This window comes from Eptatretus burgeri, chromosome 10 (assembly GCF_056783735.1).
Source record: "Eptatretus burgeri isolate ZD-2024b chromosome 10, Ebu_testis_v1, whole genome shotgun sequence".
Lineage (NCBI taxonomy): Eukaryota > Metazoa > Chordata > Myxini > Myxiniformes > Myxinidae > Eptatretus > Eptatretus burgeri.
Genome location: NC_140970.1, coordinates 79982384 through 79995321, shown reverse-complemented (window position 1 = coordinate 79995321; position 12938 = coordinate 79982384). Strand labels below are relative to the sequence as shown.

General features: G+C 47.9%; 2 protein-coding genes and 1 long non-coding RNA gene across 13 annotated transcripts in view; 1 reads left to right on the top strand and 2 right to left on the bottom strand.

The window, feature by feature from the left end:
* Window positions 1-282: 282 nt before the first annotated feature.
* Window positions 283-4196, bottom strand: LOC147018933 (uncharacterized). The gene is made up of 5 exons (XM_085899061.1): window positions 4005-4196; window positions 2171-2251; window positions 1978-2044; window positions 1247-1332; window positions 283-997 (listed from the first exon to the last, which is right to left on the bottom strand). The coding sequence occupies exons 1-5, from the start codon at window positions 4047-4049 to the stop codon at window positions 944-946; spliced, it is 333 nt and encodes a 110-aa protein (XP_085755187.1). The 5' UTR covers window positions 4050-4196; the 3' UTR covers window positions 283-943.
* Window positions 4197-4329: 133 nt separating this feature from the next.
* The window catches only part of LOC147018929 (uncharacterized), a 302533-nt gene continuing 293924 nt past the window's right edge, over window positions 4330-12938 (top strand). For 8 of the 9 annotated variants that reach the window (XM_085899050.1, XM_085899051.1, XM_085899052.1 and 5 more), the window contains exon 1: window positions 4330-4540. In XM_085899050.1, the coding sequence (XP_085755176.1) occupies window positions 4330-4540 (211 nt within the window). Of the gene's footprint in view, window positions 4541-10107; window positions 10163-12938 lie in introns of those variants that run through there. The other variant, XM_085899057.1, reaches the window with a different exon arrangement.
* Window positions 6043-8542, bottom strand: LOC147018932 (uncharacterized). Of its 3 annotated transcripts, XR_015062590.1 has the most exons (3): window positions 8269-8542; window positions 6199-6864; window positions 6043-6117 (listed from the first exon to the last, which is right to left on the bottom strand). It is a non-coding gene; the product is annotated as an uncharacterized LOC147018932 (long non-coding RNA). The 3 variants fall into 3 exon arrangements; XR_015062589.1 differs by having other exon boundaries at window positions 6043-6864; XR_015062591.1 differs by lacking the exons at window positions 6043-6117; window positions 6199-6864 and adding an exon at window positions 7128-7633.

Below are 12938 nucleotides of genomic sequence, written 5' to 3'. Positions count from 1 at the left end.
AGCTTAAAGCACCTGCTAAACAAGGTACAACTTGATTTGCACGATCAAGGGATGAGTACAAACTTGATTAGTGGGCTGGTGGAGGGGGTTTCAAACACCGTGGCTGTAGATCTTCTTTCTTCAAGGTGTTCCAAAATCTTTCGAAATAACTCAACCTTCAGCCATGAAACCAAATAACAGAGAGCAATCTCAAAGGTTGTCAACCTTCTTGCGTCTATCACAGCCACTGCAGCTCGAAGGATGAATCACTCTTTGTGAGGGATGCACAGCAAAAGAACCTCGTTTTGTGAAATTTTTTTATTAACAGACTACATTACAAATACATCCAAAGGAAAAAAAAACCATCCAATGTCACACACAGGAGTTTATAGGCCATGACAACATTACTCAAAACATCTTTGGCCCATGTTCCCCACACAACCCCGACGTACGTTCATTCTACATGGGCTTTACAGGAGTAGGGAAACAAAAAGATGGACATAAGGAATGATACAAGTTTGGACAGGATATGGAGGAAGGAAGGGAGTAATTCCCACCATGGCGAGCGAGCTGCGGTGCAGATTCCGAGACAACTACCCACAAGCGTTTTACAAAACCAGCTCCACGTGCGATGAACAGTCTTCAAACGGCTGGACTAAAAACCTCCCTTAAGACGTCACAAAAAAGCCGTCTCCAGCGGTTTAGAAAATAAATAGGTCTATACAAAACCCTTTATAGAGCGAGTTAAAACTGTGTGGCTTCAAACTCAAGCTGTGACGTAATGCGGTGCGGCGGATTCATTTTTTGGGGGTAGGGGTGGGTGGGGGGATTCTTTAAACGCGACTAAAAGACAAGACTACATCGCAGCTCAGGCCATGGTGGTCAGAGACCGGCTTCAGGACAGACAAACAGACAGATGGAAGGACATGGGGAGAGGGCTCAGGAAGGGTGATGGGAAGAATTTTCAGGCAGAATCTCCATTGTCATCCGTTTTTTGTTTCTTTTTGTCTGTCTCATCCTACGGAGGAGGAGGAGGAGAAGGGGAGAGGGTGAAAGTCTTTTATGTATTTATTTTTTAAAAGGTCACAAATCAGTTTTATGAGACATCGTCTTATATGTCGAAATGGAAGAGCGAGTGGATCTTCCAACCCCCTCCACCCATCCTTGAAAACTTGTACCCCCTCCCCTCTCTGCATGACCCTTTTACCCACATCACACTTCAAACAATGTGGAGTTCAGTCTATGACACATGATACACATCTCGTACCTCATTCTCTTCTGCTGGACGTTTACTCGAGAGGGGATCATCCTCCTCATCATCTTCTTCTTCCTCCTCCTCTTCCTCATCACCAGCTGCACAAGCAAGGATTCGGGGGACAGGGAAGAGGTGGAGCTTCAAGTTTAAAGGTCATGAAGGTTTCCCACGATGATTATTTTGATTGGTCAGTGAGGAAGGAGCCCCTCCCCTATCTCAGCTCAGCCAATGGACGGTGGTATTATAGGAAACTAGCAGAGAGAAAAGCTGCACAAATGAGGTGCAAGTTAAGGGCGTCGCAAAAAAGCAGTCTCCAGCGGTTTAGAAAATAAATCGGTTTATACAAAGCCGTTTTTCGGGGAGACATTTCCGTGGACCAACAAGGAAAGGAAACCTGATTAAAGATTCAGCAAACAGTGGCTTGGAATGCTGGCATCTCAATGGCAGACAGACCGCCAATGTCAGCAGATGGGGCGTGGAAAGGATGGGGGTGGGAGTGGGTGGGGGGGGGGCGGTCGCGAGCTGGTAGCCACAACCATCAAATCCAAGAAATTGAGTCAAGGCACTACTGAACACACTCGAGCAAATAGAACCACTTTGGTGTAAAGTATCTCATCCGCACCAAATTCTGATGAGAAAAAGTCCCCGAGAAATACGTTGGAATCTCATACACGTGTCAGACACGAAATATACATATATATTTGTATAAAATGGGGGGGGGGGGGAATAACAAAACTCATTACCATCCTCCTCAACATCGTCGTCATCGACTTCTGCGTTGTCTTCGGAATCGTTTTCTCCATTCTCGTCCTGCGAGAGAGGAAAATTCGCTAAAAATCCGAGGCAACGATGACGTTTTAAACCACAGAACCAATTAAAACCTCCCCGAGAACCACCAATACCACAGAACCGCCCCCCCCCAGAAGCCACACATACCTCTGCACCGTTTGAAGGGGCATCCGTGCTGTCTTCTTCTTCCACCGTCACCTCCTTCTTCTTCTCCTTTTCCTTTTTATCCTGCGAATGTGGACAAAGGGCACATCAACAACAGGCATCAGCATTTTCCTGAGCATTTCGATTGGGACTTGTCCTCACACCCCGAATCTGCCAATCGATACCACCGGAGGCACTTACAGAGCGGGTGGTACCACGTGCTCTGTGCCTTCACACTGCCATTATACAGCTCAATGCTTCCGAGCACAGCAGGAAATGACATCACAAAGCGTTTCAAGTTTCATTCCAAACAATAGCTGGGGAGAAGAGAGATGCAACCACCAACTTGCCTGCCCTCTATCATTATTGTTATCGAGCAAGGCACTTTTTACCCAGCCAGCATGGAGACACGTACGCCAAGCTTATCAAGAGCATGGAACGTGCTCAACAATCCTCTCCACATGTGTCCCGCCAACCACCTGTCTCACCACACTCCGGTGCCGGCTCCGCAGACCTCGCTAGGACCCTGCTTATTGCAGCTTTATTTTTAATAACAATGAATGTTCGACAAAATAAACAGGAGTAATGAGTAGCACCCACCCCTGGAGTCACCCCCACCACTCCCACCTCCCCCCCCCCCATCGCGCACAGACCACTTTCGGTCGAGTGGATGCAACTGAGTCGTTCAAAATAACCCCGAAGTGTGCAATGAACCCTCGACTAACTTCACGCTCACTTGTCAACAATGAGCTGCAAAACGGTCTCCACCCCTTGGATCGAGGTCATTGCGGTTCGGAATAAAAAAAAAAATTCAAACCGCCACCACGGTCACCCGCAAGATAGCGAACGTCGGAAAATAGTCCATGTGTCTGAATGTGGGTACGAGGGGAGGAGAGACGCAAGGGGTTGGGCAAGAGGAGGGGGGTGGTAGGGGTCGATCCGTGCGATTCCGCCACGAGTTTTTGGGTGGGTGGTCGCGCAAAGCGATCTAGTCGTAATCCGGAGTGCGCAAACTGATGAAGGGAGGTGGACCAGGGTGAGGTGATCTGGGCAGGAAGGACATCGCGTGGCGTTCACCTAACACGGTTGGGTGCACGGGTTGCGGGGTCCGGCATCGGGCGAGGGTCCGAGGTTCCAGAAAGGACTCCCCGTGCGTTCCAGGCGAAACTCCCACGCATCGCAAACCAGAGTAAAGGAAAAAAAAAAAAAAAATGGAAAACCCACTCGGCGAGTGCGAACTGCTCACTCGGGGTCGTGACGCGCACACCGGACCCGCACAATCGGGTCACATCGCGCGGGCCATTTTGGCGGGAAGCAGGACTTCAAAGCACCAAACACGCCGATCGTCCTCGACTCCGGGCTCGCAGTTTGGCAACCGGCCAGTCCGTACGGCTCGGAGCGGACACGTCGAGGTGCTGCCCACGACCCCGTGAGTGGGTTCGAGGGTCGTTTTGGGGGGGGGGGAATGGGATACGTGGGAACCAAGGCGTCACGTAACCCGGTGGGAGACTCGCGTCCGGGAAACCCGGTGGGGAGAGAGAGAGAGAGAGAGAGAGGAGACGGCGAGTGGAGACTCGCGGCGTCGCGTCTCAGCGCAAATCGACTCGGGCGGGTTTCCCACGGCCGTAAGTCCACAGGTCGACGCTGCGAGGACGAAGCGAGTGGAGATATAAATAAATAAATAAATAAACAAACAAACAAATAAATAATCCACCGATCCGCGAGCGCACGTTCAGCGCGGGACTCGAACTCCCGGCGCGAGACAATAAGAGAGCGATGTACCGGGCTCGCGGCTGCTCCTCCTCAATCACACTTCAGCACGCCGAACGTCCACTACCTTGGTGGTGACTTCGGACGTCTTAGTTATTGCCGTGTCTGCCATCTTCTTCGTTGAACTACTGTCGGGGGGGAAGAAAAAAAACCGCGGAAAGTTGAAAAGGTATTTTCGGGCGGTCTTCGCCAAACAATCGGGCACCTCTCGATTCGGACAGCGCAGAGCTTATGTCGCGGCGGCGCGCCGAGTCTCCTTATTTATACGTCACGTGTCGCCAGTCCCCGACTCACCGATTGGCTGCCGCCGGAGCGACGCGCACCTGATTGGCAGGCGATCCTGCATACATTAACGTGAATCGCCTCTCAGAGCCGCGGCCAATGGGCGCGCGATGGTTCGTCGAACTAACGAATCGATTTTTAAAATGGAAGTTTGTGTCCCGTTCGCAAAATGTGAAGAGAATCCGCGAGGCCTTTCCTGTAAAATGTCAACACTGCTGTCGGAGTGGTGTGACCGCTCGACGCAGCTGTCGCTGCCTGGGTTCCAAGGAGGCGTGGCGGGGGTGGTACCATCGGCAAGTCACCGTGACTCGATCTCCTCAGGTCGATCTCATTACAATATGATAATTTCTCCGATGTTTGAGGAACAATTTTCTTGTGAATATATATATATATATATATTTTTTTTAAATGTATATTTTCTATATATCTATAGATGTTCCTGACAAACAGCAAATTAACTCCACATTCACCTCAATAAAATAATTAATCCATTTCCCCCACAATCTAATCGTGCTCTCTTTATTATATAACTATTAACCAGAGTTCACCGTTTTATCGGAAAACTTTCCTCACGGCGTCAACACCTCGACCTGAAAAAACGCGCGCAATGTTGAGTTGAAGCGGATATTTTTTTTTTTTGCCCGAAGAGGAAGAATGTCAACGTGAACCGTCGAGAGATTCGCTCTTGATCGCCCCGCCCACTGCTTTTCCGCCACGCCCGTCGCACTACCGCCACGCCCACCGCTCTATCGCTCCTCCCACCGCTCTATCGCTCCTCCCACCGCTCTATCGCTCCTCCCACCGTTCCATCGCTCCTCCCACCGCAAGTGCGTTTTCTTGTTTTCCACGGTTCTTATTTATTATTTATACCCTGAGTGCGATTCGACAGATAATTGGAGCGCAGTTTGGCCACACCCCAATGGGACGTATATGTATAAAATACATGGAGTGCACAAATCATGGCCTTGTTCCTCCTCCTAACTGTTATAAACATGAAGTTTACGTCATTCCCTATATTTATAATCAACAATAAACGTTTCCTTTGGTCTCCGAGACGTCCTGTTGCATTAACTTTCATCTGTGCAACACGGTTGATGTGTCCTGGCCTCCTAAGGTGCGATTATAATGATACCCTAGATGGGATTGAGCAACCCCATCCATGAGGGGATCACGAATGTGGGGGTGGGGGGGGGAGAGAGAGGATGTCTCATCGGCTCATTTTACACGGAACATCCACGTTTGTCTGGGAGGTGTCAGCAGGTGAAAAAGGATGCAGATGTCTTGGTGGAACAGCGCAGGAAATGACAATTGCTTTGACACACAAAAGTGTGAGGCTGTTGAGGATTTGAAAATAAATTTCTATAATTGAGGTTTTCTCGTTTACCAGGTGAGTGATGAGAATATGGTTTAACCAGGACTGGTGAAGTTTAGTTGCTGTTTTAGTTTCAAGTTAGGTTGAATGTATCAGGACTATGTAAAATGCATACATCTGGGTGAGGTTATAGGAGTGGTGTCCGCTGATGTTCCCACGTCAGTGCATCCACCGTCTTGGTTTGCGCACGGAGTGGTCATTCGGGCGGTGACGTCATACAAACCAGGTTGTCGATGTAGTTATTGCATCCAGGTAATTGTAAAACATGTTTTCTTGAATATATATATATATATATATATATATATATATATATATATATATATATATATATATATATATATGTATATATGTATATACCATGCATGCCCTGTGCAGACCGTTGATCACCACTCCAACTCAAGAAAACAAGGAAGGCATTTTGGAATTTGTTCAGTGTGCCAGAGATAACTCACCCACTCTTCACGAAGAACACCGTGGGACTGGGACACCCAGTTTAACATCCATCCGAGGGACGGCACACACACACCTGTGGAACACCAGGATGACAGTTCATAACTGTGTCAGGATTTGAACCCAGGCCTGACAGCTTCGAGGTAAGTGTGCATACCTCTCGGGTCGAGGAGTCTCTCGTTTCTCTCGTTTAGACCATGCTGCCGGCACGTCGGAGGTTTAGAGAAGCTTTTCACTTGAGTACATAGCGACTTGAGTCAGTGGAAAGTGTTTGAAGGTGACAAAGAGAGTATAAATAGGGGGTACATGTACATCGGTGTTTGACGTTGTCCTCTGGATGGTGGAAACGTTCCGAAGAGATGTGCACAGGTTTCCGAGGTAATATATTGTTTGGGATTAGCTCATTAGAGGATGTTCTGTTAAGCTGTGTGCCATTTGAGATTTGGTGTCGGTTCGTTTGAAGGATGCTAAAGTACAAATTGGTCTTCTTGTTGGTGGCATCTCATTATGCATGGTTGTCTTGACACGCAACCGCACACATTGATATCCCCCAATGTGTTCGTTGTTTAGATAAAAAGTACTGTTTTTGTACCTCCTCATGTTAATATTCGTGCGTAGTGTTCCTGTCATGCCCATTTTAATATGTCCTCATGTCATTGTTGAGGCGGTAGCTTGGTCGTGGTTAAAGAGTTGTCTTCTTCTCCAGTGGTTGGGTGTGGGTTCGATTCCCATAGCTGCTCACTTTCACCAACCTGCACTTTGTCCGTGGTGAGTTTGCCTCGACATGAAGCCTTTGTCTCCCCATGCAGCAGACAGGGATAGCCTGGTTGGGGTGGTGGTGGGGGGGGGGGAGGAAATAGGGATGTATGCCATCTCAAGCCTGGTGTTGGCTTAACGGCAAAGGTCGCTGGCTTAAGATCTTAGGGTCTTGAGTTTGAGGCCCTGACAGTCGTTGAATTAACACCAGGTGGGTTGATTCAGCCTGTCATCCTTCCGAAGTCAGTAAAATGAGTACCAGCTTCCTGGAAACAGGGGGCACTGTATCAGCGGCACAGCTGCGCTCCCAGAAATGATGCAACCAGGAAGCACAGAATGTATATTTTTTATTAACGCCTTTTTTTTTGATGCAACTTCTCGATCTAACGTAGGTCCGTGATTAAAAAGTGTCGCATCAGTGTACAGTGTATAAAAGTGCAAGCATGGGTTGTGGTTGTAGGGTTGTAGTAGTAATCCAGTAACGTAACCATGGACATTACTACCACATGGTGGTAGAAATCAAAGTAACCAATGTCTGGTGAAGGATACTCGATGAGAAAGATTGTGACAATAGTCTATATTGCAGTTGGAGTTACATGCGAGACTCGGGGCATGGACGGGAGGGATGAGGTGTTGTGGGGGGGGGGCACATGAAAATGGTACTGTTAATAATAGAAGTGCTCAGGATGGAAAGCTGAAACTCTGCACAAGTGATGTGGGGTATCTCGGCATGTGTTCTTTAAGTGATAGATGATGGTCATGTACACAGTGCCACAGTGAGTTGCACGTCAGCACACAGTATTCTCAATAGATGTCCCGCTGCTCGAAAACTGCCGCTGACACAAGAGGAAAGCAAAAGTTTCAAATAACCATCAGGTCACAAACAGTGGAATGACATTCGTTCTTTAGAAATGCGTCCATACCTTGTTGGAATTGTTTGACAATCTTCAACAACTGTTTTTTCGATAGTGAAGCATGGAGGAGGACTACAAGAGGTGTGGGGCTGCACCACCACTATACCAACAGCGCCAGTGCAGGATTGATATACACCAAATCAATGGCACCCAAACTGCTCATTAACACAGGTGGATCACCACCTATCATACCGTTCACTCAGAAACACACCTCACCATCCATCCATCAGGACCCTACTCTGTGCAGCATTGGTGCTGCCTAAGCAGTCTCCTTGACTATTGGGCACAAACCTGGACAGGTTGCCACTCCGACACAGGATACCAGCAAGCTGGCACTCATTTTTGCCGAGCTCAGAAGGATGACGGGCAGAGTCAACCCCACCTGGTATTGATTCAACAACCGAGCAGGATTTGAACTCAGGATCCTTGGATCCCAAGCCCACCACCCTAACCATTAAAGCCAGCACCAGGCATAACATAACTCATCTAGTGAGAATTCAAATCCCCACAAGACATTGTACGGTAAAAAGTCCAAAGGATCACTTATTAGAACCAACCATGGCTTGGCCTGCACAAAGTCCACCGGTGAGGCTCACCGAGCATGGAGGTGAGTCGTGGAAGAATCGTGTCTTGTACGATAATAAGGAGTAAGACGACTACGTGACAATTTCGTTGAACTGAAAAAAAAAAAAACACGTGAAGCCCCGGAAAGAACTGATTCCACGAGTGGGACAAAAGAGGAACTAATATAAGGGGTGTGAGCGAGCACGACGCCTGGACTTTATAAGGGTGAACGATAGAGGAAGAGTTTGCCGGATGAACTTACTTATCTTGGAAGATCTGCAGAGGGAGGTGGAGTTGACAAGGAATTGGGAGGGGTAGGAGGACGGACCCGGCGTTGCTAACCCTAACCCAAACCCGAACAGCTAACCCAAACCCTAACACCTAACCCTAACAGCTAACCCAAACAGCAAACTCTAACAGCTAACTCAAACAGCTAACCCTAACCGAACCCAAACCCTAACAGCTAACCCGAGCCCTAACCCCTGCTAGTCGAGATGGAAAACGGGATCCTATTAAAGTGTTTTATATTAAAAACAATTATATGTCGAATGTCCTCATTGGTCAAGCGAAAGGCATTTGATATCCTCTCATGTCCTCGCATTTTGCTTCATCATAATTATTGATATCAGTTGGAACTCGTCAAGTTCGTCATTAGATAAAACACCTCGTCAGAGAGAGAGAGAAAAAAAAAAACTGTGGACGTGTGCAAAAGATGGATGACCTTTTTGAATCCTGGATACTCGTAGTTTATTTGATAAAAGGTGGTTAAACCTGCCTTTGTTACTTTTGTAAATGAAATATCTGACTTCGAGATTTGGGCAAATTTTTTTTAACCTCTCAGGGTGCTGCATTGTGGAGCATGCAGTACCTTGAAGAGGAGGGTGGAGGTGGTTCGTGTTGAGGCGGTTATCTTGCGTGAATTAATCTTGCGACTGCAATCGTTGGAATTATTTAAAAAGCGAAGAAAAACTTCCTTTCAAGTCCTTTCGCCATTTTGGCGCGTCTTTCCGCGATTCAAGCATTTAATAATCAGGCGCGCAAAAATGGCGGGACAGGATGCCAAACGTAATTAATGAAATTCAGGCTGAATGGGGGCATCCAGAGAATTTGTCTGTGCGTGCAGTGGGACCTATGAAACTTGTGTTCAAACGACGAGCGCTCACAGCTCCACTCTTCTCACAACGCGAACATAAACAAGGACAAAGGTGTCCAGGATCCGCGTCATAAAGGTTTTCTCTACACTCGAAGAAGAAGAACAACAACAACGCAGAGCTCTCTTCGAGCCAGCGTTCGCAACACGACGCGGCTAAAAATTATTTACATGGAATTTTACATTGAGCGGTGTATAACTCACAACGCTCGGTACCATTGACGCAGCGACCTTGCAATTTTTCCTTTCGCGACATTTAAAAAGATGCAAATTTATTCGGGCAAAAAAGTTAGTCATTTCGTGTGTTTAAAACGATGAAAAATGAAACTCATAATCACTTTATTTTATTTTTTTAAAAAGCACTTTTTTCTGGATGGAGTATGTAAATTGAGTGACCAGACACTAGGACTTTTTCCTTTTATCAATGATGACGTTTGTACAAATTCGCATAATGAATTAGGCGGTGTATGAGGTCAGACGTGCCGTTGGCGAGGCTGATCTTTCATCGTTTCCATGCAATAATTATTTCGTAATAATGCACGTTTCCGTGTTAATTATTACAATGAGGTACATCATATATAACAGTAGCTGTTAAACGTCGTCGATACAAAAATAAAACAAAGGTTGTTTATTTATTTATTTATTTATATATATATATATATATATATATATATATAAAGAAGAAGAACATTATCGCAAAAAGCAATTGCGTGTGGCCATTAGAAGTCATTAATTCGGTGAGTGCCTTTGGAAGGTTGCATTAATATATTATGACGCTCTGTAGTTAAAGCGATATGCCAAAAGTCGAACACGAAAGGTTCCGACTCGCCCTATTCGGAACTGATGCCGCGGAACCCCCTGAGAGAGGTTGTTGATGGGTTAATGAGTTAAAATGTAACTCGCTCTCTTTGTACTCTGAACGTTTGGTTGATGTATGCGTGCACTCAACATCGCCTCCCCGGTTTTATCTTCGTTTTATAATAAAGTATAAAGCCTCGTTTCGTATGGAACACACACACACACACACACACACACACACACACACACACACACACACACACACACACACACACACACACACACACACACACACACACACACACACACACACACACACGAGCCTGAATTAATATGGTGAAAGGAAGTTAAAAACGGCCTCGATGAAGCACACACACACTACTGTCTGTGTGAAAACGGATTGAGTTGAAGACCGAACCTGGGGACGAGTTCAAGAAACGTTCTTATTTTTCTATTTCCTGTCATATTACATGGAATTCATCAAAACCTGAAGCTTTACTCATCTCAACAGTCACCTTGATGCGTCCTCATCAACACCTTGAGGTTTCCTTGTCAGTCCTTGGGATTTCCTCCTCGGCGCCTTGGGGTTTCCTCATCGACACCTTGAGGTTTCCTTGTCAGTCCTTGGGATTTCGTCGTCGGTGCCTTGAGGTTTCCTTTACGGCGCTTTGAGGTTTCCTTCTCAGTCCTTGGGATTTCCTCGTCGGCGCCTTGGGGTTTCCTCGTCGGCGCCTTGAGGTTTCCTTGTCATTCCTTAGGATTTCCTCGTCGGCGCCTTGAGGTTTCCTTGTCAGTCCTTGGGATTTCGTCGTCGGTGCCTTGAGGTTTCCTTTTCGGTGCCTTGAGGTTTCCTTCTCAGTCCTTGGGATTTCCTCGTCGGCGCCTTGGGGTTTCCTCGTCGGCGCCTTGAGGTTTCCTTGCCATTCCTTAGGATATCCTCGTCGGCGCCTTGAGGTTTCCTTGTCAGTCCTTGGGATTTCGTCGTCGGTGCCTTGAGGTTTCCTTTTCGGTGCCTTGAGGTTTCCTTCTCAGTCCTTGGGATTTCCTCGTCGGCGCCTTGGGGTTTCCTCCTCGGCACCTTGAGGTTTCCTTATCGGTGCCTTGGGGTTTCCTTGTCAGCGCCTTGAGGTTTCCTTTACGGCGCTTTGAGGTTTCCTTGTCATTCCTTAGGATTTCCTCGTCGGCGCCTTGAGGTTTCCTTGTCAGTCCTTGGGATTTCGTCGTCGGTGCCTTGAGGTTTCCTTTTCGGTGCCTTGAGGTTTCCTTCTCAGTCCTTGGGATTTCCTCGTCGGCGCCTTGGGGTTTCCTCGTCGGCGCCTTGAGGTTTCCTTGTCATTCCTTAGGATTTTCTCGTCGGCGCCTTGAGGTTTCCTTGTCAGTCCTTGGGATTTCGTCGTCGGTGCCTTGAGATTTCCTTTTCGGTGCCTTGAGGTTTCCTTCTCAGTCCTTGGGATTTCCTCGTCGGCGCCTTGGGGTTTCCTCGTCAGCGCCTTGAGGTTTCCTTGCCATTCCTTAGGATTTCCTCGTCGGCGCCTTGAGGTTTCCTTGTCAGTCCTTGGGATTTCGTCGTCGGTGCCTTGAGGTTTCTTTTTCGGTGCCTTGAGGTTTCCTTCTCAGTCCTTGGGATTTCCTCGTCGGCGCCTTGGGGTTTCCTCCTCGGCACCTTGAGGTTTCCTTGTCAGTCCTTGGGATTTCCTCGCCGGCACCTTGAGGTTTCCTTTTTGGCACCTTGAGGTTTCCTTGTCAGTCCTTGGGGTTAGCTCGTCAGCACCTTGAGGTTTCCTTGTCGGTCCTTGGGATTTCCTTATCGGCGCCTTGGGGTTTATCTCTTCGGCACCTTGAGGTTTCCTTATCGGTGCCTTGGGGTTTCCTTGTCAGCGCCTTGGGGTTTCCTTGTCGGCACCTTGAGGTTTCCTCGTCGGCGCCTTGAGCTTTCCTTTTCGGTGCCTTGAGGTTTCCTTGTCAGTCCTTGGGATTTCCTCGCCGGCGCCTTGAGGTTTCCTTTTCGGCGCCTTAGGGTTTCCTTGTCAGTCCTTGGGATTTCCGTGTCGGACCCTTGAGGTTTCCTTTTTGGTGCCTTGAGGTTTGCCAAGCCTGGTGTTGGCTTAGTGGTTAGGGTGGCGGCTTAGGATCCCAGGGTCCTGAGTTCAAGCCCCGTTGGCTGCTGAATTAACACCAGGGGGTTGACTCAGCCTGTCATCCTTCCGTGGTCGGCGAAATGAGTGCCCGTGTACTGGTCCCGGTGTATGCCCCGGTTAGAATAGGTGTACCATATCCCTGTGTGTCATAAGAGGCGACAAGGGTTGGCATCAGGAAGGGCATCCGGCCATAAAAAAAAAACATTTCCTCAAGAAAAAGCCCAACCCCTGCTCAGCAGGGAAAAATGGCTGTAAAAACGGTCTTTTTTTTTGCCTTGAGGTTTCCTTGTCAGTCCTTGGGATTTTCTCGTCGGCACCTTGAAGTTTCCTTGTCAGTCCTTGGGATTTCCTCATCGGCGTCTTGAGGTTTCCTTTTCGGTGCCTTGAAGTTTCCTCGTTGGCACCTTGAGGTTTCCTCGTCAGCGCCTTGAGGTTTCCTTTTCGGTGCCTTGAGGTTTCCTTGTCACCTTGGGATTTCCTCGTCGGCTCCTTGAGGTTTCCTTGTCATTCCTTGGGATTTCCTCGTCGGCACCTTGAGGTTTCCTTGTCAGTCCTTGGGATTTCCTCGTCGGCGCCT

Coding starts and splice junctions, on each gene's coding strand:
- LOC147018933 (XM_085899061.1), bottom strand. CDS start 4,049: ATGGCAGACACGGCAATAACTAAGACGTCCGAAGTCACCACCAAG. Junction 1,333..1,977: donor CGACGATGTTGAGGAGGATG/GTAATGAGTTTT, acceptor TTGCTTGTGCAG/CTGGTGATGAGGAAGAGGAG. Junction 998..1,246: donor GTCCAGCAGAAGAGAATGAG/GTACGAGATGTG, acceptor CCTCCTCCGTAG/GATGAGACAGACAAAAAGAA.